Here is a 22,194-nt window from a genome sequence, read left to right as displayed (position 1 = left end):
TAGGGGGTCCTAAAATTCACAATCCAATTAAATTTGAATATCGCTCAAGAAGCTTTAAAACTAGTTCGGTCTTTTAGGTCAAGTCTAGGATAGAGATCTAGATGTCTTAGGTATCATAGTTTAGAATATGAGCGAAGAACTACGTTGCCATGATTCTCGTGGAGGCGGGGATACGTAGGCAGCTTTGGATGAATGGCAGACCATCCGAAGAATCGGGCTACAATATTTAGAGTCTAGGGTTTGTTGTGTTGTGTTTTGTGTGGTATCGAGTCGTGTTGTATGTTTTGTTGTGTTTTCTTACTTTCCTATACAGACCTTATACCTTTAGCTATAGCATGCATGTGTTTGTCCACCAGAACTTAGACACCCATTAGGCATGATACTCATAACTTAGCCATGTTTAGGTGACATTTCTTTTATTTATTTTGTATGTGCTTATTATCACCGGGTCATGCATGTTTAGGTAGACGTTTTTCTTGGGGATATTTGTTCCCATTTCACATGATTTTTGCCCAAAACTATTCAAAGTTAATAATAAATGGCATAAGAGACCAAGTGCTTGCACTTGAGCGGATTGAGATGCTCTTCGGACCTTCCTCATCCATAATCAGGCACGGACCCATATATATTTCTGGTTATCCATTACACAGAGGATTTTGTTTTTGGGTTCCATGGCCTATCCATGGATGGCGACTCTGAGTTATTTTAGGTATGTCTTGGTTTCGAGCCTTGGCTTCGGATCAAGAGGTATCTCATTCATTTACCGCCACTTGTGCTATGCTATGAAGGTGGCACCTGTTTCGAGAGTTTCTTGGTAGAGCTCTCCTTCAAGTGGATGATCCAAAGGACTGACGGGGGACTCGTTCCTCGCCGCCTCCTCAGGATCGGGGTCCACACCGACTCAAATAACTCTAGAAAAAATAAAACCGACTTGCATAGGCTAGTGTGGGCCCCACATGATTGAATTAGTTTTCCAACACGCCCCCTTAACTCAAACTATGTGGGGTGTTTGTACTCCCATCATATGACGAAATTTCTTGAACTTTTCTTCTGGCAGTGCTTTAGTGAATATATCCGCCACTTGATCTTCAGTGTTGTAATGCTTCAAATCAACTTCTCCTTTAGCTGTGACTTCTCTAATGAAATTGTGACGAATCTCAATGTGATTCATTCTCCCTTGATGAATTGGATTCATCGTCAACGTAATTGTGGATTTGTTGTCACAAAAGATCCACGTTCGTCCTTCAAAACACGCAAAATTATTCGTAGCCAAATTACTTGACAAGTTGTAGTTGTAGCAGCAATATACTCGGCTTCCGTGCTTGAGAGAGTCGTAGTGAGTTACTTCTTAGATGCCCAAGCTATGACACCCGATCCAAGACTAAAACAATAACCCGTTGTGCTTTTTCGATCATCAATGAAACCTGCCTAATCACTATCAGAAAAACAAATCAATTTATTGTTAGTGACTTTTGAGTACACAACACCAAAATTGATTGTGCCTTGAATGTATCTCATAATTCTCTTTACTGCCCTAAGATGATGCTTGCTTGGACTATGCATAAACCTGGAAATAATGCTAACTGCAAACATAATATCTGGCCTTGTATGAGTTAGATAAATCAAACCACCAACAATGCTTCTAAAATTCTTCTCATCTGCCTTTTCAACCCCATCTGGCAAAGTAAGTTTCTCATTAGTATTCATAGGTGTTTTTGCAGGTGCACAATTTACCATTCCAATTTTTTTCAATAAATCCAAAGCATACTTTTTCTGACATATGAAAATCCCATTAAATCCTTGAATTACTTCAATTCCAAGAAAATAATGCAATAGACCCAAATCTGACATTTTAAAAAATTTCAACGTGTTCTCTTTAAATTCCTTAACCATATCATGAGAACTCCCAGTGTATATCATGTCATCCACATATAAACAAACTATTAGGATATTATCACCATGAATTTTAACATAAAGGGTTGGTTCACTAGCACTCTTTTGGAATGAGCTTTCAAGAAAATACCTGTCAATTTTACTATACCATGCTCTTGGCACTTGTTTAAGCTCATATAGTGCTTGCTTCAATTTGTACACTTTATGCTCCATGCCTTTGCTTTCAAAACCTTGAGGTTGTTTCACATACACTTCTTCCTCAAGTTCTCCATTAAGAAAGGCTGATTTGACATCAAGCTGAAAAACTTGCCAATTCTTTTGAGATGCTAAAGCCAAAACAGTTCTAACAGTATCCATTCTAGCAACAGGTGCAAATGTTTCAAAGTAATCAATACCTGGCTTTTGGACATAACCTTTTGCAACTAACCGAGCTTTGTGTCTTTGGAGAGAACCATCGGCATTGAACTTTGACTTGTAGATCCACTTAAGTCCAATTGCTTCTTTGTTTGGTGGCAAATCCACCAATGTCCAAGTGTTGTTCTTTGTAATTGCATCAATCTCTTTTTTCATTGCATCATACCATTCTTTCTTTTTCACTACATCAACAAAACTAGAAGGCTCCATTGCAAAACAGGCAAACTCACATGAATCATAAATATCAGCAAGACTTCTCATTCTCATAGGACAGGAATCACCAGATGAACTTGGTGACTCATCAAAATTTGGTAAACAAACATTAAGAGAAGGAGTTTCACTTGATGTGTTTTCATTTAGAACACATAAGGGGGCTTCCACTTCAGTTTACCAATTCCAAGCTTCTTTTTCATTAAAAATAACATCACGACTTATGATCAATTTTTTGGAAATTGGATCATAAAGTCGGTACCCTTTGGTCTCCACACTATAGCCAATAAAAATACACTTCTTACTTTTATCATCTAACTTTTGTCTTTTTTCATATGGAACAAAAGGATGGCTATAGAACGAAAAATTTTATAATGACTCACATTGGGTTTTCTTCCACTCCAAGCCCATATGGAGTTTTTCCTCGAATTGCTTTTGTAGGAGCGCGATTGCATAGGTATACTGTCATGGCTACTGCTTCAACACAATGATCATTAGGCAACCCTTTGTCTTTTAGCATGCTCCTTGCCGCCTCAACAAAGGTTCTATTTTTCCGTTCTGCGACTCCATTCTGCTGTGGGGTATAGCTCGCTGTCAACTGTCTTTTGATTCCACTTTCTTTATAGAAATCCTGAAATTCTTTGGAAATAAATTCACCACCACGGTCAGTACGAAGAGTAATAATAAAATGACCACTTTGATTTTCGAATAGTGTCTTGAACTGTTTGAAGATGGAGAAAGCCTCATCTTTTTGTTTCAGAAAATAAACCTATGTCATCCTTGAGTAATCATCAACAAATAGAATGAAATATTTATTCCCACTCAAAGATAAAGTTTGCATAGGGCCACAAATATCAGCATGTATAAGCATCAAAAGCTTATATGCCCTCCAAGACATACCACTTGAAAATTGTTCACAGTGTTGTTTTCATAAAACACAAGCTTCACACACTTTGCCACCATATTTTAAAGAATCGATACCAACAGTCACATTCAATTTTTGCAACAAAGACAATCCACCAAAATTCAAATGTCCATATCTTCTATGCCATAACATAGAGTCATCACTACTCGCACTAAAAGCATTGAATACTAGTTTTGAAAACACTAGTGGAAACATCTTGTTTTCTGTCATCTTAATAGACAAAACTAGTTTCATACTTTTCTTATCATAAAGTTGACATTCTCCTTCATCAAAAATAGCACGATACCCCTTTTTATCAATTGGCTCAAACTTAGCAAATTTTGAGCCAACCCAGGAACATACATAACATCTTAAATTTGTTTCTTGCCAACCATCATAGAAACTACGATGGGACCAATTCCATAGGCACTAACATGATTGTTATCACCCATCCTTACTCGTGGTTTGACCGTTTCATCTATTTCGAGAAAATAATCTTTGTTCCCAGTCATGTGGTTACTACAACCACTATCTAAATACCATATTTCATCATTCAATTCAAAATTGGCAGAAGACATGATAAAAATACGTTATCTTCTTTTTCAATTTTTTCATCACTTTTCTCTTCATGATAATTTGCTTGTTCCCTAACCTTTTGATGACAATTTTTTTCAATATGACCATACTTTTTGCAATAAAAATATTGTGGTAAATTTCTATTTTGATTTCCACTATCTTTATACCAACAATCCTTATCAGAATGGTTTGATCTTTTGCAAATAGAACAAAATAAAGAAGTAGATCCATGGTTACCTCCACCTTGATTTTTTTGATAACCATTGAATTGGCCTCTACCTCTTCCTCTGCCGTGGAATCCACCACATCCACGACATGAATTCGACGTATTTTTGTTAATTTTTTATGAGTAAGCGTGTTTGGTTATATTCTGGAGAAAGGGGTATTTTGGTCATTTCCTATAAATATGGTTGTTGTAGGATTTTTTTTGGGCGATGATATTTCCACTCCCACCGGAAAGAAGCTAGCAATAATCATTACTTACTAAAGTTTTGGAGGGAAATTACGGACAATGGGTACCTGTATATGAAAATTACGGACAAAACTACAAAGAAGAGGTTTCGAAATATGACAATTACGAAAAAACTACTTTTCCTTACTAATTTTTTTAGGATATTACGAATTCCGCACACCTTGAAAAATATTTACGAATTCTAGGCCCCTTAAGAGGAACAACATATTATGGAACCTCTATAGATTGGAGGGCTAGGATCAGCCTATGGAAATTATTTTACGGGCACAACCTATTAATGTTGTGTTCCATCACATGGATGGTTTGGAACAACCTATGATGTGGTCCGTACAGTTCTTTGTCGGCCCGTGCATCGCACGCGATTTTTTACTAGTATATTATATAGCAGAAGAGAAAATGAGAGAATTATTTGAATTTTTCCCAAAGTTCTATTAGAATTACACATCACTTTTTTTGACTTTTTTTAACAAAGGCACCCATTCAACCCACAAATTTTCAATCCTACCCCTCCTTTATGCTTTTTAACAAAGGCACCCATTAAAGCCAGATAATTTCAATCCTACCCCCTCCTTTACGTTTTGTAATAATAAAAAGTGGAAAAAGTCAACATAGTGACGTTTTTTCTTTGCAAAAATACGGATTGGGTGCATATGTTACATAATACTACGGATTTTTGTGAACATATTACATAATATTACGAATTCTGAACACCTTTACAAATATTGACGAATTGCGGGCACCTTGAGAGGAACAACAATTGCGGGCACAACCTATTGATGTTGTGTTCCATCACATGGATGCTTTGAATCAACCTATGATGTGGTCCGTAGAGTTGCCTCCTTTATGCTTTTGCAATTATGGAAACTTCTATAGATTGGAGGGCTAGGATCAGCCTATGGAAATTATTTTACGGGCACAACCTATTAATGTTGTGTTCCATCACATGGATGGTTTGGAACAACCTATGATGTGGTCTGTACAGTTCTTTGTCGGGCACGGGATTTTTTACTAGTATACTATATAGCAAGGAGAGAATTATTTGAATTTCTCCCAAAATTCTATGAGAATTACACATCACTTTTTTTGACTATTTTTAACAAAGGCACCCATTCAACCCACATATTTTCAATCCTACCTCCTCCTTTATGCTTTTTAACAAAGGCACCCATTAAAGCCACATAATTTCAATCCTACCCCCCTCCTTTATGCTTTTTTAATTATAGAAACTTCTATAGATTGGAGGGCTAGGATCAGCCTATGGAAATGATTTCACGGGCACAACCTATTGATGTTGTGTTCCATCACATGGACGGTTTGGATCAACCTATGATGTGGTCCGTGCAGTTCTTTGTCGGCCCGTGTATCGCACGGAGTTTTTTACTAGTATATATATATATATATGTGAGAAAACGGTTCCTACACATGTGTAGAGAGTTCTCTACACACTAGCTTAAAATACAGTGGGGGCCCACATTGTTTGGGTGATCCAAGCCATCAATTTGAAAGGCCCTCACATAGATAGGGTGTCTACAAAAAATCAGATCCATAGGATCATCCCAACCCTACGATTTGTGGAGGTAAAATGGATGTCTTTAAACCTTCACAAATTAGTCCATTTTTTGCCTCCACAGTTTGAATGGTTAGGATGATCCTATGGATCTGATTTTTTGTGGACACCCTATCTATGTGAGGGCCTTAAAAATGAATGGTTTGGATCACCCAAATAATGTGCCCCCTACTGTATTTTAAGCTAGTGTGTAGATAACCTATCTACACATATGTCTAGGAACCGTTCTCTCTCTCTCTCTCTCTCTCTCTCTCTCTATATATATATATATATATATATATATATATATATATATATATATATATATATATATATATATGAGGAAAGTGTTTCTGCTAACGTTAGTAGCTAAGCTTAGCTGCTAAAGTTAGCTTAAACATGGTCGGCCCACATTGTTGGGGGGATCCAAAGCATTCATTTGGAAGGCCATTTCAAGGATAGGGTGTCCACCAAAAATCAGCTACATTGGATCATCTTAGGGTGTCCATCTGTGGGGTGAAAAAATGGGCAGATTAGTGGACAAATAGTATCTGTTCATTTTCACCCCCACAAATGGACATCCTATGATGATCCAATGAAGCTGATTTTTGGTACACACCCCATCCTTGATGGGGCCTTTCAAATAAATGCTTATGATCACCCCAACAATGTGGCCCCATCCTTGTTTTATGCTAACGTTAGCAGCTGAGCTAGCTGCTAATGTTAGCAGAAACACTTTCCTCTCTCTCTCTCTCTCTCTCTCTCTCTCTGTGTGTGTGTGTGTGTATGTGTGAGAAAACGGTTTCTACACACAAGTGTAGATAAGTTATCAACACACTAACTTAAAACAGAGTGGAGGTCATATTGTTTGGGTGATCCAAACCATTCATTTGATTGGCCCTCACATAGATAGGGTGTCCACAAAAAATCAGCTCCATAGGATCATCCCAACCCTACGATTTGTGGAGGTAAAATGGACGTGTATAAACCTTCACAAATCTGTCCATTTTTTGCCTCCACGGTTTCGAAGGGTTAGGATGATCCTATGGAGCTGTTTTTTTGTGGACACCCTATCTATGTGAGGGCCAATCAAATGAATGGTTTGGATCACTCAAACAATGTGGGCCTCCACTGTATTTTAAGCTAGTGTGTAGATAAACCATTTCTCTCTCTTTATATATATATATATATATAGAGAGAGAGAGAGAGAGTACATATATATATATAGAGAGAGAGAGAGAGGAAATGGTTTGTGTTCAGCTGCACAAATAAGCTATCTGTGCATGACTGCGCAAACCATAGTGGAGGCCACATTTTTTGGGGGATCCAAAGCATTCATTTGGAAGGCCCTTCCAGCCCTTTAGGATCATCCTAACCCAATCAAAGTTGGAGGGGAAAATGGACAGACATTGTTTCCACCCATTTTTTCCCTCCACATATGGTAGGGTTAGGATGATCCTAAAGGGCTGATTTCTGGTACACACCCTATCCATGGAAGGGCCTTCCAAATGAGTGCTTTGGATCCCCCAAAAAATGTGGCCCCCCATCCTTTGTGCAGCCATGGACTGATAGCTTATCTGTGCAACTGCACACAAACCATTTCCTCAATATATATACATGGAAGGGCCTTCCAAATGAGTGCTTTGGATCCCCCAACAAATGTGGCCCCCCATGCTTTGTGCAGCCATGGACAGTGTCTGTGCAACTGCACACAAACCATTTCCTCAATATATATATATATATATATATATATATATATATATATATATATATATAGAGAGAGAGAGAGAGAGAGAGAGAGAGTGGTTTCTACACACAAGTGTAGATAAGCTATCTACACACTAGCTTAAAATACAGTGGAGCCCACATTGTTTGGCTGATCCAAAGCATTCATTTGATGGGCCCTCACATAGATAGGGTATGCCCAAAAAATCAGCTCCATAGGATCATCCTAACCCTTCGAACCGTGGAGGCAAAAAATGGACAGATTTGTGAAGGTTGATACACGTCCATTTTACCTCCACAAATCATAGGGTTGGGATGATCCTATGGAGCTGATTTTTTGTGGACACCCTATCTATGTGAGGGCCAATCAAATGAATGGTTTGGATCACCCATACAATATGCCATCCATATTATTTTAAGCTAGTGTGTAGATAACTTATCTACACTTGTGTGAAGAAACCGTTTTCTCTCTCTCTCTCTCTCTCTCTCTCTATATATATATATATATATATATATATATATATATATATATATATATATATATATATATACAGAGAGGAAAGTGTTGGTGAGCTTAAGCTCACCAAACTTATGGTGAGCTTAAGCGCCCAATCACATTGGGGCCTACTTTGTTAGGATGATCCAAAGCATTCATTTGAAAGGACCTTACATAGATGGGGTGTGTACCAAAAATCAGCTCCATAGGATCATCCTAACCCATCCATTTGTGGAGGTCAAAATGGACAGACATTATTTGTCCACAAATCTGCCCATTTTTGTCCTCCACAAATGGAGGGGTTAGGATGATCCTATGGAGCTGATTTTTGGTCCACACCCTATCTATGATAGGGCCTTACAAATGAATGGTTTGGATCACCACAGAAAATGTGGGACCCATGTGATTGGGGCGCTTAAGCTCACCAACACTTTCCTCATATATATATATATATATATATATATATATATATATATATATATATATATATATATATATATATAAAGAGAAAAGTGCATAATTGGCTTATAAAGCCTCCCATTGGTCACTTTTTGTGGACCCAGAAAGGTGGACCTGCTAAACGAACTAATGGGAGGCTTTTTAAGCCACTTAAGCGTAGGGAAGCTCCCTGCGCAGTTGCGCAGGAACACTTTCCTCATATATTATATATAATATATCTACTACAATGAGCCGGGATGAAGTTAGAGCTTTTTCCATTTTTTATATTTCATACTTGGAATTTTCTGGGCATTTTTTGTCGCTTCTTTCCCGTCCTAACCTCAAAACATATTCTGATTTCCTTATTTACCCCTGCAAATAATGTAATTTCCTTTCCTGCGCTCTTATTCTTATCCCACTTTACTGTCAGAGATATTTCTTCTTCCTTCCAATAGAGATATACATCTACTTTCTTCTTCTTTCTCTACATCCCTCCAAAAAACAAACGCCTTATGTTTGGGTCTCTCCATCAAGGTTTCTTCTCCCTCTTTCACATGCTTTTATTTCTTTTCTCAGTGTTTTTTCTTCTCCAATAGAAATCCCCCATCTAAGAAGCAATCTTAGAGACAAATATATCTGCAAATTTTAGGCCTTTAATTGCTTTTGGATTTCCGGTGATTTTTAGCTTGATTGAGGTACAGAATTTTACAATCTTTACAGCTGTTTTTGTTTTAGGGTTTGCTTTTATTTTTAAGGGTTTACAATCTTGATTTAGGTCAAGTTTTTACATATCTTGAAATATGGTTCGTAAAATAAAGAATTTCTGGGCGTTTATTTCTTTAGGTTTGCTTCTGTTTTTTTAGCTTTATCTAGGTCAAGTTTTTGTAAATCTTCAGATCGGCTTACCAACTGGATTTTAGGCTTTTGTTTTTTACATTGTATTATTAGAAATAAGTTTTGCTTTTCTAATATGTTCTGATTTTATATATGGTTTTTCATCTCCTTTGTTTCTTATTTTTCCTCAAAAAAGGGCTGAAAGTTGGTGCCAATTTTAGCTTTATCTAGGTAAGGCTTTTTGAAATCTTCAAATCTGCTTAATAACTGGATTTTGGGCTTTTTTTCTATTGTATGATTAGAAATGAGTTTTGTTTTGTAATTTTTTCTAATCATATATGGTTTTTTACCTCTTTTGTTCTTATTTCTTATGTTTTCCTCACAAAAGGACTGAAAGTTGGGGTTAAAGGGTACATTGGATGCCTCAAGGGAATGGGTTTTCAAGGTTTTATGTTGGGCAATCTCTTTTGAGGAGTTAAAAATACCCTTTGTTCTCCTCTATGTTAAAGGATGTTCTTTCCATTGTATGAATAAAAAAGATTTTTCTTTTTGTAATGTTTTCTGAATATATATGGTTTTAAACCTCCTTTGTTTCTTATTTTTCCTCACATAAGGGCTGAAAGTTGGGATTAAAGGGTACATAGGATGCTCCATTATTTTTTCCCAATCACTTAATTTTCAAAATTTATTTGTCCATCTTTGCAGGTTGGAAATTACTCTTCCTATGCATCTGAGGGTCCAAATGTGGGGCATCCTATCTCTGAAATAGCTACTTTTGACACTTATAGGTGACTATATTACATTCTATTTGAATAAATGTATATTAACTATATATATAGTTCACAGTTTTAATATCATAATTTCTACTCCTATTTATATTTTTTCGTCTTTTCTACTATTTTACGGAATTGTTCCATTACAGATTTGGCACATGCCTAATGGAATTATCATTTATTAAAAATTTCATTAAAGCCTAGAAATAAATTTTTACCTACGACTTTTCTTATATGTAACTACTACAATTTAGCTTCTCAACTATGCGGAGAGCTTACATACTACCTCAATAGTGTCTCCTCTTTCATAGCAGATCATGGATATTGATTTCATACTTATTTCGAAACAGATTGTTATATTGAGGCATATTGTTACTGGTTCATTATCCCCTTTACAATGGACACACACGGTTATACATGTCAGTATATTTAGACTCCATAGGTGTAATGTATATTATATTTGCTGACTTTACTTATTATTACCTGTTACATGAAAATTTGAGTATCTACTGTTATAGATATTGCTCGGGAAAAATACGTTACGAAAATGGCTCGGCAACATAGAATTAGATATTTGCGTATGTGTAGACACCCTCATTTTGTTACACTTTAACCAACAATAACCTAATATATTGATCCGTGGAATTTCATTGGTAAAGTATGCATCCTCAAATTTTTTGAAAACCGAAATGATAAAGAGATGTACCTGGTGAGATGATTAGATCCGAAAAATTGAAAAATACCCTGATTGGTGAATTTAGTGTGTTAAATCCATGTGAGAGCCCCTCTATCATGGATTTATATGTTTTAGGTCATTAATATCTCGATCTGACTTTACGGATCATCAATTGGGACAAAATAAGCTAGGGTCACTTCACAGCCCGGGACCTGATTCGATTCCGAGACCCGATTTTCGTAAATCGTTAGATCAAGGGCAGATCTTAACCTTGGTGTCTTTCCTTACTAAGAATTTGTGATCATTTAGTCAAAATAGGATCGATCAAGGTTAATCTCAAATTCAAATTAAACATTGTGTCACTTAATTGAGCAAAAATCCAGTGAAAAATCACGGATCAATGTGGGTGAACGAGAGCCGTCGAAATAATTTAACCAAATTATCAACAACAGTGCTTTCAGTACTTTAATTGTTGTCAAAATTCATATTTCAAAGGTTAGGATCATTCATCAAAAATTGATTAAGTTGGTTGGATCAATCGAATCGTCAATTTGATCAACGGTTGGAAAAACGATTCGCTGTTAAAAACCGACGGCTCGCATTGGTCATAAATTCTAAAAATAATATTTCTATGGCAACATTGGGCTTAAATGAAAGAGGAAAAATCAACGATTTTAATGGCGAAAGAATTATCGAAATCGGACTTCAAAATCTCCTGAAAACCACGTTTTTTGATTTTTACATTCAAAATATTTGAAAAATCTTTTACAAGATTCTAGGAGATTTGGAGGCATCATCTCGTCCATTCTTTCGATCGAAATTGATCTCAACTACCCAATCTTATTCCATATCATTGCAAAGATTTCAGGATATTTGGAGACCCGATCTCGCCCGTTCTTTCGATCACATGGAGATTGCAATTAATCGCAACCATCCAAATCGTTGCCATTCTCTACAAAGGCAACCAAATTGGACATTTCCCTTACCTTGAAATTTGCTTCCAAAATCTACAAAGATTCCAAGGACAAATGGCATCATCTTGGACCTTGAATTGTTCTTAAATCTTTAGTACTTGATCCTGGCCGCATAAGTGCCTGCCATTTTTAACATAGCCATGGCTTAAATGGAAGATGCCAAAGAAGAGGGAGAATATTCTAGAAAAATCCGATCTTGGCCATTATTTCCCCTTCCTTTTTCCATCACTCAATCTCCACCCTACACCTCTAGGCCCTAAAGATGGCAACCTGGCTCATCCCTCACCTATAAATACCCATGCTCTCTTCTTTCAGAAAAGGAGAAAAAAAGATGAAGAAGACTCAAAGAAAACTACTAGAGAAATCCTCCATATCCCCGCATTCAAATCTTGTCCTATTCAAAGGATACCCAAAATCTCCATCACAGGTAGGTGCACTATTCTCAGATTTTTTCAGGATTATTTGATATTTTTTTATGTATTTTTACACGATTTTTAGCATTTAATTGAATTTAATTCAATATTATATGTGTGTGCTCAAAATCACGATCTACATGAGTGTTTCAATTCCGATTCGTCCCAAAATTTAATACATTGATCTATTTAAATAGACTAAAATAATCATCGGATTGGATCGCACATTGAATCAAATGATTTCGAAAATTTGAGTGATGAGTGGAATTTTATTTAAAATAATGGCTGAGAAATTACAAAATTCTAAAAAATAGCCATCTCAGGATGATCTATTTTTTGGAATTTAAAATTTTTCTTGTGTTCATCATATCAGAACAAGATTAAAGAATGTTTTGCGGAGTCGTAATTTCCTCGAAAATCGTGTTTTAAAAATGGAAAACTCTTCAAAAATATCTTTTCGACGAAGAAAAATAAAATATATACTAAATGGATTCCAAAATTAATGAAATTTGGTGAGAAAATAATATGGCACTGATACATTCTACCATGAATTTTTAAGAATTTTTGGATTCTGTTTGATATATTATTTAATGCTTTCTTTGAAACTTATCAGATTTTGTGAGAATTTTTACTGACATCAGATCACCATTAAAATTCACAACATTTTTACAGTAGTCTTATATTTCATATTTCTTGCTTCTGTAAAAGTTTCAATTTATTTGGATCTTGTTTCCTATGGGATGTAATGTTAATTTATAATCTGGTCCAAAATTTGAAATATCCGAAATTGATAGTAAATAATTCCTAAAATTCATGAACATCTCACAGCATACTATTTTTACTTATATCTTATTACTGTATAAATTTCATTGAATTTAGATTTCTATTTCTAGTAGTTTCTGTGTTATTTTTGCAATCTGGTAAATTAATTGTTAAATCAAAATTAAATATGAGCTTAATGTAAAAATCTGTAAAAATCTTCCAGTAAGCTACATCTCATTATATCTTGCTGCTGTAGAAGTTTCAACTCATTTCGAATTCGTTTGCAACAGTTTCACTTGTAAAATCACTCATATGGTATAAAACTGATAAAATCCACTGAAAAACGAAAATTAATTAAAAATCATCTTAAAGCTTATAAAGAGCCTTAAAATTCTGTCACACGTTCATTCCTAAATCCATTGAAACAAAAAATTTAGGATCTTTAGATTTCCCTGGAAAATGGTCAGTGCATCCATAATCGTATCCCTATTGCACTCGATCTTTGACAATTTGAACATTTAAGCTATAGCATGTTGTTGGCTCCGAGGTTACTGTCCATGGAAATCCTGAGATATGCCAGGCAATAAGATGCTATAACTTAAGTATTAAATTGCACAAGGAAAGAGCACACGATTCCCTTCCTTTGATGTTATTCTAGGCCGAAATTGGTGAACCCTAGAGCCATTGGTAATCCTTAAATGTCCAGAAACTGAAAATCTTTGAAATCTGAAATTCATTAACTTCAAGAACTTGAATCGATTTGTCTCGAGTCTTTCGGAACCACTGGATTATGGTTTCCGATATAAGAACCATTAGAGCCCAATTTAGGAACACTGGTGTCAGGTCGTGTCCTAGGTTTTAGGAAGTCCTAGAGTTAGGAGTCCAGCCTCATCACGGACACTTGCTATGGATAGTAACCGTACCATAGGTCTAGTTACACTAGTCGCCCAATCTTTCCCTAGGACAAGCCTAGTAAACTAGGATGTAGGCTAACCTGCATTAGTCTAAGGAATAACTTGCATTTAGATAAGAATCATATAGCATCTTAGATGAAATCCTAGGATAATAAAATCCTCAACTTGAATTAAATAACTTCTCTTAAAACTGTTGAAACAGTCAATCCAGTCTAGATCGGTGTCTTAGTTGAGTTAGGCATAAGTAGCTTAGCTTAGGTGCACCGAACTACGTCGACTCTGATCCCAGTGAGGCTTGGGTACGTAGGCAGCTTGGATGTCTGATGGCATACCAATCGCGAGTCGGCTCCACAACAAATGTGGGGTTTTGTATATTTATTTTATTATGAATTCTTAATTAAAATATGTAGGATTTCCTTGAAATTAGAATTTTAGGAGAACTTTCACTTAGATTGAATCCAGACAAATTAAGAAATCAAGATACACATTTAGGATTCATATTGAAATTAAATTTTAGGATGCATGTCACTTAGTTCGCACACTAACAAAGAGTTGAATGAGCCATTTAAAATGAATTTAAAAGAGTTAACTTTTGAAATTGAAGACCGATTATCGGGCAGGAATGCTGCATGTGGTGGATAACTCCCCATACCTTCAATTCTTGTAACCAGGTAGCGAGTCTAGATTTCTGGTTAATTATGGGTCCTAGATCCCACATCTAGGTGGCGACTCTGTCAGTCTCTTTTGTGTGGAATTCGGATTGCCTTAGTGATCCCAAGTTCACATAAAAGATGAATTAAAATCAATACTAAAAATGCACACGCCAATCGCGTGGGTACGAGAGACCAAGAGAGAGCGTGGCGGCTCGCGCCCCACCCCTCTCGCGGGATCGGGTCCCACAGTATGAAGAGACATAACCGATTAAATTCTCATTTGCCTTCGTCAAATTACATCAACTACAACGTAGCAAGTTCTGGGGCTATTGCGCCTACCACTGGTAGTTTCATAACATATGGTTGCCATAATACTAATCAAACCGGAAGGACTAATTCTTCTCTATTGCGTATGAAGAGCTGTGCTCTTCTAAATTTCAATTCGCCTTCAATAGATCATGTCTCCAATATAGCATCAAAATCTTAAGCTATCAGTGTTGGAGTGTCGACTGACTTGGCCTCCTCCATTGATGTTGATATTCGACCGTCTCCGCAACATATTATTCCAGCAATCACAATACGATCTTATCCCGATGGTTAGGTTGTGCCTGATTGTGGGATTCATTATTTGACTTTTACTTACCAATTAAATATGTTTGGTAAACCGTTTTGATGTATAATTTCCAGATATTCCTGCACATCGTATAGATGATATCGATCACTTCATGGGGTTCAATTTTTGCCCCTTCAATGACATCGTATTGAGAAGTCTCAAAGGGATTCGTTGCCACAATATACTTTAGGAATTGACATACCTCAAAATTTTCATCAAGGTTAGCATTTGGCCAAGTCTAATGTTCATTAATTAAGGGTTAAATATGTTGCATGTACGTCTTAATTGCACTTTTCCGAGACTCTACATCGCAGACCGCACAAAGGGAATTTCGAGATTATAACGGATTTATAGAAACGTGGGATTTCGGCCCTCCAAATACAACATGCCAATTCTGTGGAGCATTAATGTGGAATCAAGAAAGATTTTCTAAGCTTGGTCGTGTCCCAAGATTTTTCATGTGTTGTCATGATGGCAGGATTCAGTTGCCGATGCTTAGTGAGGCACCAAATTACTTGGAGGACTTGCATAAGGGAATATATGATAACAATCGTATGTGCTTTAGGGAGCTTATCCGTGCTTATAATTCGATGTATAGCTTCACTTCCACAAGCGGTACGATTGATCACAGTATTGTTGATGGTCGTAGTCCGTACTCTTTTAGGATTTCAGGTTCTAACTACCACAAGATTGGGTCATTGTTACCAAATCCTAATTGCAAACTGATGTTTGCACAGCTATACGTGTGAGCGACTGGTGATGAGGCCAGAAATAGGATGGATGATGTTCACGTTAACAATGCTCGGTTTTCCATACAAGGATGTCGTTGCTGGTTTAAGAAAATGCTTGACACTACCAATCCATATGTACGAACTTTTAGATATGGGAGGGATTTCTTGGCTAATGGTGCCACTGTTGACCTGCGTATTCGAATAATAGAACAGAGATCAAGAGATGCTAGGCAATATAATCTACCTACTGCGTCAGAGGTCGCCGCACTAATGGTTGGTGATGGGTCTGAGATTGTTGAGCGTTGTGACATTATTCTTTGCCCGTTGGCAGTAGAACGTACTTAAGTGCTGATGCAGCAGTTAACAAGGATACTCATTCCTCATCTGCTGATTTCATGACTATCATCTGCTGATTTCATGACTACACCTGAGTATCTACATTCCTTGAATTTTCCAGGAATTCCTAAGCATTGTTTGGAGTTAAAGGTCGGTCTTCCTGTGATGTTACTACGTAACCTAAATGCTTCTATCAGACTTTCCAATGGAACACGATTGGTTGTAGTTAGCTTAGAGGGACGGACTATTAGCGCAAGGATTATTACAGGGGCTAACAAAGGTGACATCCACTGCATTCCAAGAATTGTATTGTCCACACCCCCCTGTGAATTTCCTTTCATATTCAAAAGGAGACAATTTCCTTTGAAGATTGCTTTTGCAATGACGATAAATTAAAGCCAAGGTCAGACTTTAACCATGGTTGGGATATACCTACCAAAGCCTGTTTTTAGTCATGGACAACTTTATATTGCTTTATCACGTGTCACTTCTCAATTTGGTGTACGATTGTTACTTGGCAATAAAGAACATCCTAGGCGAGGATACACGCGAAATGTTGTTTTCAAGGAAGTTTTACTATGGCTTTAATATATGGTATACATATTACTCTTAATCTATCCATTCTTATAAACTTGCATGCCAAGTTCCTCTTTTATTACCAGATATAATTAATTGATTTTTTTTCAGCAGGATGGAAGGTCGTTCTTATCCACCATTCGCATTTATAAATCCCTCTCAGACCAACTGGAATATTAAATGTCGTGTCAAGCATATCTACGACATTTACAATTTTGATAATCCTCGCAGCAAGGGCCATCTTGTGAAAATAGTTTTAACTGATGAAAGAGTGCAATTCATTTCCTCAGCAATGAATGTTTACTTTTTATGATTCAATTATACATGTTTCCTTTATTCACTATTACTTCAATTTATAGTGATCGATATTTCTTTATTCTACCAGGAAGAGGAGATCCTGCTACTTCTTTTTTATGAAAATATTGAAAGGTACAGAAGAATGTTTAGTGAAGGTGGTGGTTATTATATAAACAATGTGGTTGTTAAACCTAACACTCAGTGTTGCCCAATTACCAATCATCAATACCATTTGCGACCAATGAGATTTACTACCGTTCTTCCATTTGATGGAGACACGATGCCTATCAGTTGGAAATTCCCTTCCTTGAAAAATTTGTGTCAAACCACATCTTCAACAACTGACTTATGTGGTATGTATTATAATTTCATTCTTATGTGTATTTAAACAACATAACCTCTAAACTCATTTATTTATAAATATTGCTTCATGTGTGCTTTTAAGCAATGCACATAAATATTGTTATTATATTTGACTTTTGTTGTTTTGTGGAAGATATTCTCGGCATTTTGGTTTCCGTCTCCAAAATTCAGACCATTAAGACACACAACAATTTCACTTTCAAGAAAGAGTTGGTCTTGATAGATGATAGGTACTTTGTTTTGGCTCCCTTTATTCATATTATGATCATACTATTTCATTCAAATTAAAAATCTTAACCCCAATTACCTTATTAATACCAGTAATCATCCGGTCATTTTGACCTTATGGGCTCTTAAGGCTCATTCCGTGACAGAAGACATGGTTCACCTACGCATATTCCATACCGTATTGATGGTCAAGGCTGTCAATGTTGTTCAATATCAAGGTATATCTAGACTTACTATTACATTTTCTTTTCCTTTCTAACATATAACGATAAACCAATAATAATTTCTTATAGGTGGCTCTTTATCAAGCACGGGATACACAACTATAACAGTCAATCCAATCAATGTTGGTGCAGAGAGACTAGTAGCTTGGTATTCGATTTCCACATTCCTTTTAGATTTTATACAATCCTTTTTCACATATATTATACTCATACGTTTGTTCTACGTAGGTTGGAAGGAAATGCAAGTGCTCGCTCATTACTTATGAGAATACAATCATCTTCTTCACCATCAATCGTCACTTCTGTCTTACCGCTGGACAAAAGAGTCAACATCATTGAGTTCTATCAGCATATGCAACGTGATGCATTAATGGTAACCCAAATAAACACACTAATTTCTAAGAAATATACAATTTCTTGATTTTTTTTATTAACTTAACTGTGTCTAAGATTGTAGCCTACATATTATTGGATCACCGCAACATTAGCTCAAATTCGAATTGGTCAGTTGCATTGCTACAATGCATGTGCAGCATGCAAACACAAAATTGTACCCTCAGATAATACAAATAAGTGTACCTTCTGTGGGTATGCTTGCGATTCAATAAGTGTACCTTAGTTACCCGGTTCAATTGTCTTCTTACTAACTGTCCATTTATACATGGTTTTGGTACATATATACATATTATCGTATAGTTGAATGTCTACATTAGCATTTCACATATTATTCAGCTACACAATTAAGGCAGAGGTTGTCAATGATACAGGAAGCATGGATTTGAGATTATTTATTGATGAAGCAGAGCATGTATTGAGCCTCACAGCAATGGAGTTTAGAACACAGGTTATTGAGGTAAATTCTGATTATAATGTGCAATTATTTTATAATCAAATCTTTTGTAGGAAATACATTTGTAAATCATTTACTAATTTACCCACTTCCGTGTAATTTTTCGTAAAGGGTGATGATATAGGTCATTTCAATCGGATATTCTCTCCACGATTATGGAAAAAATATGTCTTCATTCTATCAAATCTTAAAGGCAAATTCATGATAACTGATACTTCAGACGTCATAGTGCATTCGATCATTGACGTAGATTACTCAGAAGAGAGTCATGCACTCCTTCACTTAATTGATGGTATTATCAATACAGTTAACATTTCATTATTCCGTAAGGTTTTGTACGTACACATTATATGCTAATAGAATAATTTCACTTCTTTTTAGCTGCAGCACCTGAAGTGGAAACTGGTCATTCTCCAATTGAATCGGTCATTGAATCAGTCACAATGCATTCCTCACTACCAAATTCAAGCACTCTTTCTCACGATGCACACTCTTCCTCATCAGTAACTGGAGTGGGCACTCATCATTCCCTAATTGAAACAATCACAGCGAATTCTTCACCGGCAAGTTCAAACAGTCATTCGAATGATGAACATTCTCCAAGAAAGCTACATACAGATGGTCCCTTGCTAATTTCAGTTGCTAACACAGAAGGTACCATTACACATATGTTAAAGTCAAATGCAATCTTACTTAAATCATATTGCTTACAATTTGCATTATTATTTATTTAGGGTGATGATATTCTCACCCCCTTGCATTACATGAACGCTCTCCTTACAACCTGATTTGACGTGAAAATATCATCTCCCTTTATTTATTCTAATTTTCAATATTTCAACACAATTTATATTTACTATTACATTTAACACATTCATATAATTAAATATTACATTGTTATAGGAGAAGTTTTGTCCTCTGCGGAAGTGAGAAGCAAGGAAAAATATTACGAATCACATAGGGAACAAGATTCTCTATGCATGGTAGTTAATTCACCGCATTTTGTTACCCTATTTTTTAGTAGTTATATTAGTTGCCAATATTAAGATCAATTACGTCTTCTTTTTTCAAAGGAACAAGATATCACATCACTTTATACTTACGGAAAGCATACAGCGGTTGAATCAAGCATCACAAAATCTGATGCTTCACGAAAAGGAACAAGAGATGATGAATTGCATTTAGAAAATGCTTCTGAAGAAGGTATAAACTTAAAGATTTTACTATCAAAGACTTTAATATCACGTACAGGGACAGTCATACTATTAATCATTTCACTGCCACAGGAAAAATTGTAGCCTCTATGGAAATTAAAGATAAGGAAAATAGTCCTGACATGCAGGAGGAAACAGAATCTCTATGCACAAGAGTTGAATTCGCAACCTATCTGCTCCTATTCTTTAATACAGATATCAGTTTCCGACATTTACCAACACTCCATCTTTGTTTTATTTTCAGGACGAAGATGTCAGATCTAATGAGCTCAGTTTGGAAAAAGTTACATAGCTTTCTTATCACTTTAGAGTGGAAAATTAGATGACTAGCCTTTCTGTTTGTAAAACATGTTAATATTACATGTAAATTCACTATGTATGTGTGCTTTTGAATACTATGTAAATTTTAACTACAACTTTGTAAAAAAAGTTAACTCATGTCTGTATCTTCAGCTCATCTTAAACTATAGATGTAACTTATTTTAAGTTCCCCACTTTCATATAATTATTGATGGAAGCATGAACAACAGCTGAAACCAAACAGGTACTTATCAATGCTTTGAATATCATTATTAGGTCGTATAATATATCGATTTTAATTGAGTGCAAATTATGATGTATTCTCCTTCTCGTCACTTTTTCCTCTGTTTCATTATGTTTCTCTTCTTCCCTCTTTTTTTGAACAAATTTACTCTGTTCGATTTGCTTCCTTTTTTTCCCCCAGGTTGCCAAAGTATGGATCTCATAACCACTGCTAATGAGAAGGTCAACAACATTTAGCATTCCTCTTATATGCATGTACTCCTTCACTCTTGGCTAATATTTCATTTAGGTTATTTATTTGAACCACATATCATGAATCAATCATGGTATCAAACTCACAGTTGGTGTGAAGGAGACCATTACCCCCTTAGTCCCTGTTTCATTAAAAGAAATTATTTTTAAAATACATTACCAACTGCACTATATTAAAATAGAACCTTCTTTTCAAATTCGTATGTGTCATGCCTGTATCAATAATACTAATAGGAAGCTTAGAGAAGAGAGATTTAGACACCTCTTTTTTTTTCTTTTTTTCCAATTTTGTAACAGGGTGGAGGATAGGGAAAATGTCTCACCGGAAATTTCAGCATTCTAGGCACGGGTCTTTAAGATTAACATGTTCTGCTTCTGCTGCCTATCTTATCTTTTGATGTTTTTCCTGTGATAATCTTTTGTTTTTTGGCCTGTGCCCGGTAGCATGTGACTCACAAACGCAGCTACATTGTGGATTCATTATCAGGTAAAATAGAATGCCATTTTTGTCATTAAGGAGCAGATTGAACTTAGAAAAGCTAAACCTATGGCCAGTTTTCTTTTCTTAATGGAGCTCTTTTTCAACGACCGAGTGATTTTGATGAAGTTCAAAAATTCCAATTAAAATATAGAGGGTTAAGTATTATTATTATCTTTTAATTCTTTACCCCTTCATAGAAAAATTTGAAAATCAATAAATCAAAAGATATGATAAGTTTTTGCTTTGGTTGTGTTATATCATGTCAAGTTTTCTCATGAACTCTCACATATGACAATGCCCAGGATATGTGGGCGTAGGTAATCTTCCATGATTTAAGGGTTAGGATTTCTTTTTCCCGTTTTGTTTCTCTCCATTGGAGCTAGGGTTAGGGTATTTTTATAGGGTTAAGCTTCTTATGTTTTTTTTCCTCCAATTTTTATTATTCATTAAAAAATTTCTTTTACAAAATTGGTTTTAAAAATAGTCTGACATTAAAATTACTCTCTTACCCAAACCCTCTTCTTTTTCTTCTGGAAGTAAGCTTTTTGCAATTTTGATAAGTTGGTCTAATTTCTAGGCTGACATTGGATATTTGTGTGTGTGTGTGTCTTTACTATTACTTCAACCAATTTACTATCTCAATTGCAGGCAAATCAATCGAAGATGGGGCCATGCATTCTACAGTTTCCATGGCCAATGATGGTTGATCTATGTATGAAACCTCAGTACTTGAACCTCATATGATGCCTATGGTATGTTTTGTTCATGTCTTTTTGGTGGACTTAATGAAATAATATCTATTATGGATATATG

General features: G+C 35.8%; 1 protein-coding gene across 2 annotated transcripts in view; it reads left to right on the top strand.

Annotated features, from left to right (window-relative positions):
• LOC143851599 (replication protein A 70 kDa DNA-binding subunit B-like) overlaps nucleotides 1-19,704 on the top strand; it is a 56,935-nt gene extending 37,231 nt beyond the window's left edge. The window contains exons 2-9 of one of the 2 annotated variants that reach the window (XM_077361074.1): nucleotides 17,315-17,579; nucleotides 17,723-17,819; nucleotides 17,911-18,035; nucleotides 18,111-18,189; nucleotides 18,270-18,414; nucleotides 18,809-18,894; nucleotides 19,003-19,183; nucleotides 19,273-19,704. In XM_077361074.1, coding sequence (XP_077217189.1) covers nucleotides 17,315-17,579; nucleotides 17,723-17,819; nucleotides 17,911-18,035; nucleotides 18,111-18,189; nucleotides 18,270-18,414; nucleotides 18,809-18,823 — 726 coding nt within the window. In that variant the 3' untranslated portion in view covers nucleotides 18,824-18,894; nucleotides 19,003-19,183; nucleotides 19,273-19,704. Of the gene's footprint in view, nucleotides 1-17,314; nucleotides 17,580-17,722; nucleotides 17,820-17,910; nucleotides 18,036-18,110; nucleotides 18,190-18,269; nucleotides 18,415-18,498; nucleotides 18,895-19,002; nucleotides 19,184-19,272 lie in introns of both variants that reach the window. The other variant, XM_077361072.1, reaches the window with a different exon arrangement.
• The last annotated feature ends 2,490 nt before the right edge of the window (nucleotides 19,705-22,194 follow it).

This window comes from Tasmannia lanceolata, unplaced genomic scaffold (genome assembly GCF_043159265.1).
Source record: "Tasmannia lanceolata isolate RefF3 unplaced genomic scaffold, GAP_Taslan_0.1 ptg000018l, whole genome shotgun sequence".
Lineage (NCBI taxonomy): Eukaryota > Viridiplantae > Streptophyta > Magnoliopsida > Canellales > Winteraceae > Tasmannia > Tasmannia lanceolata.
The sequence above is the reverse complement of the archived record's forward strand: the minus strand, read 5'-3'. Positions and strand labels throughout refer to the sequence as shown.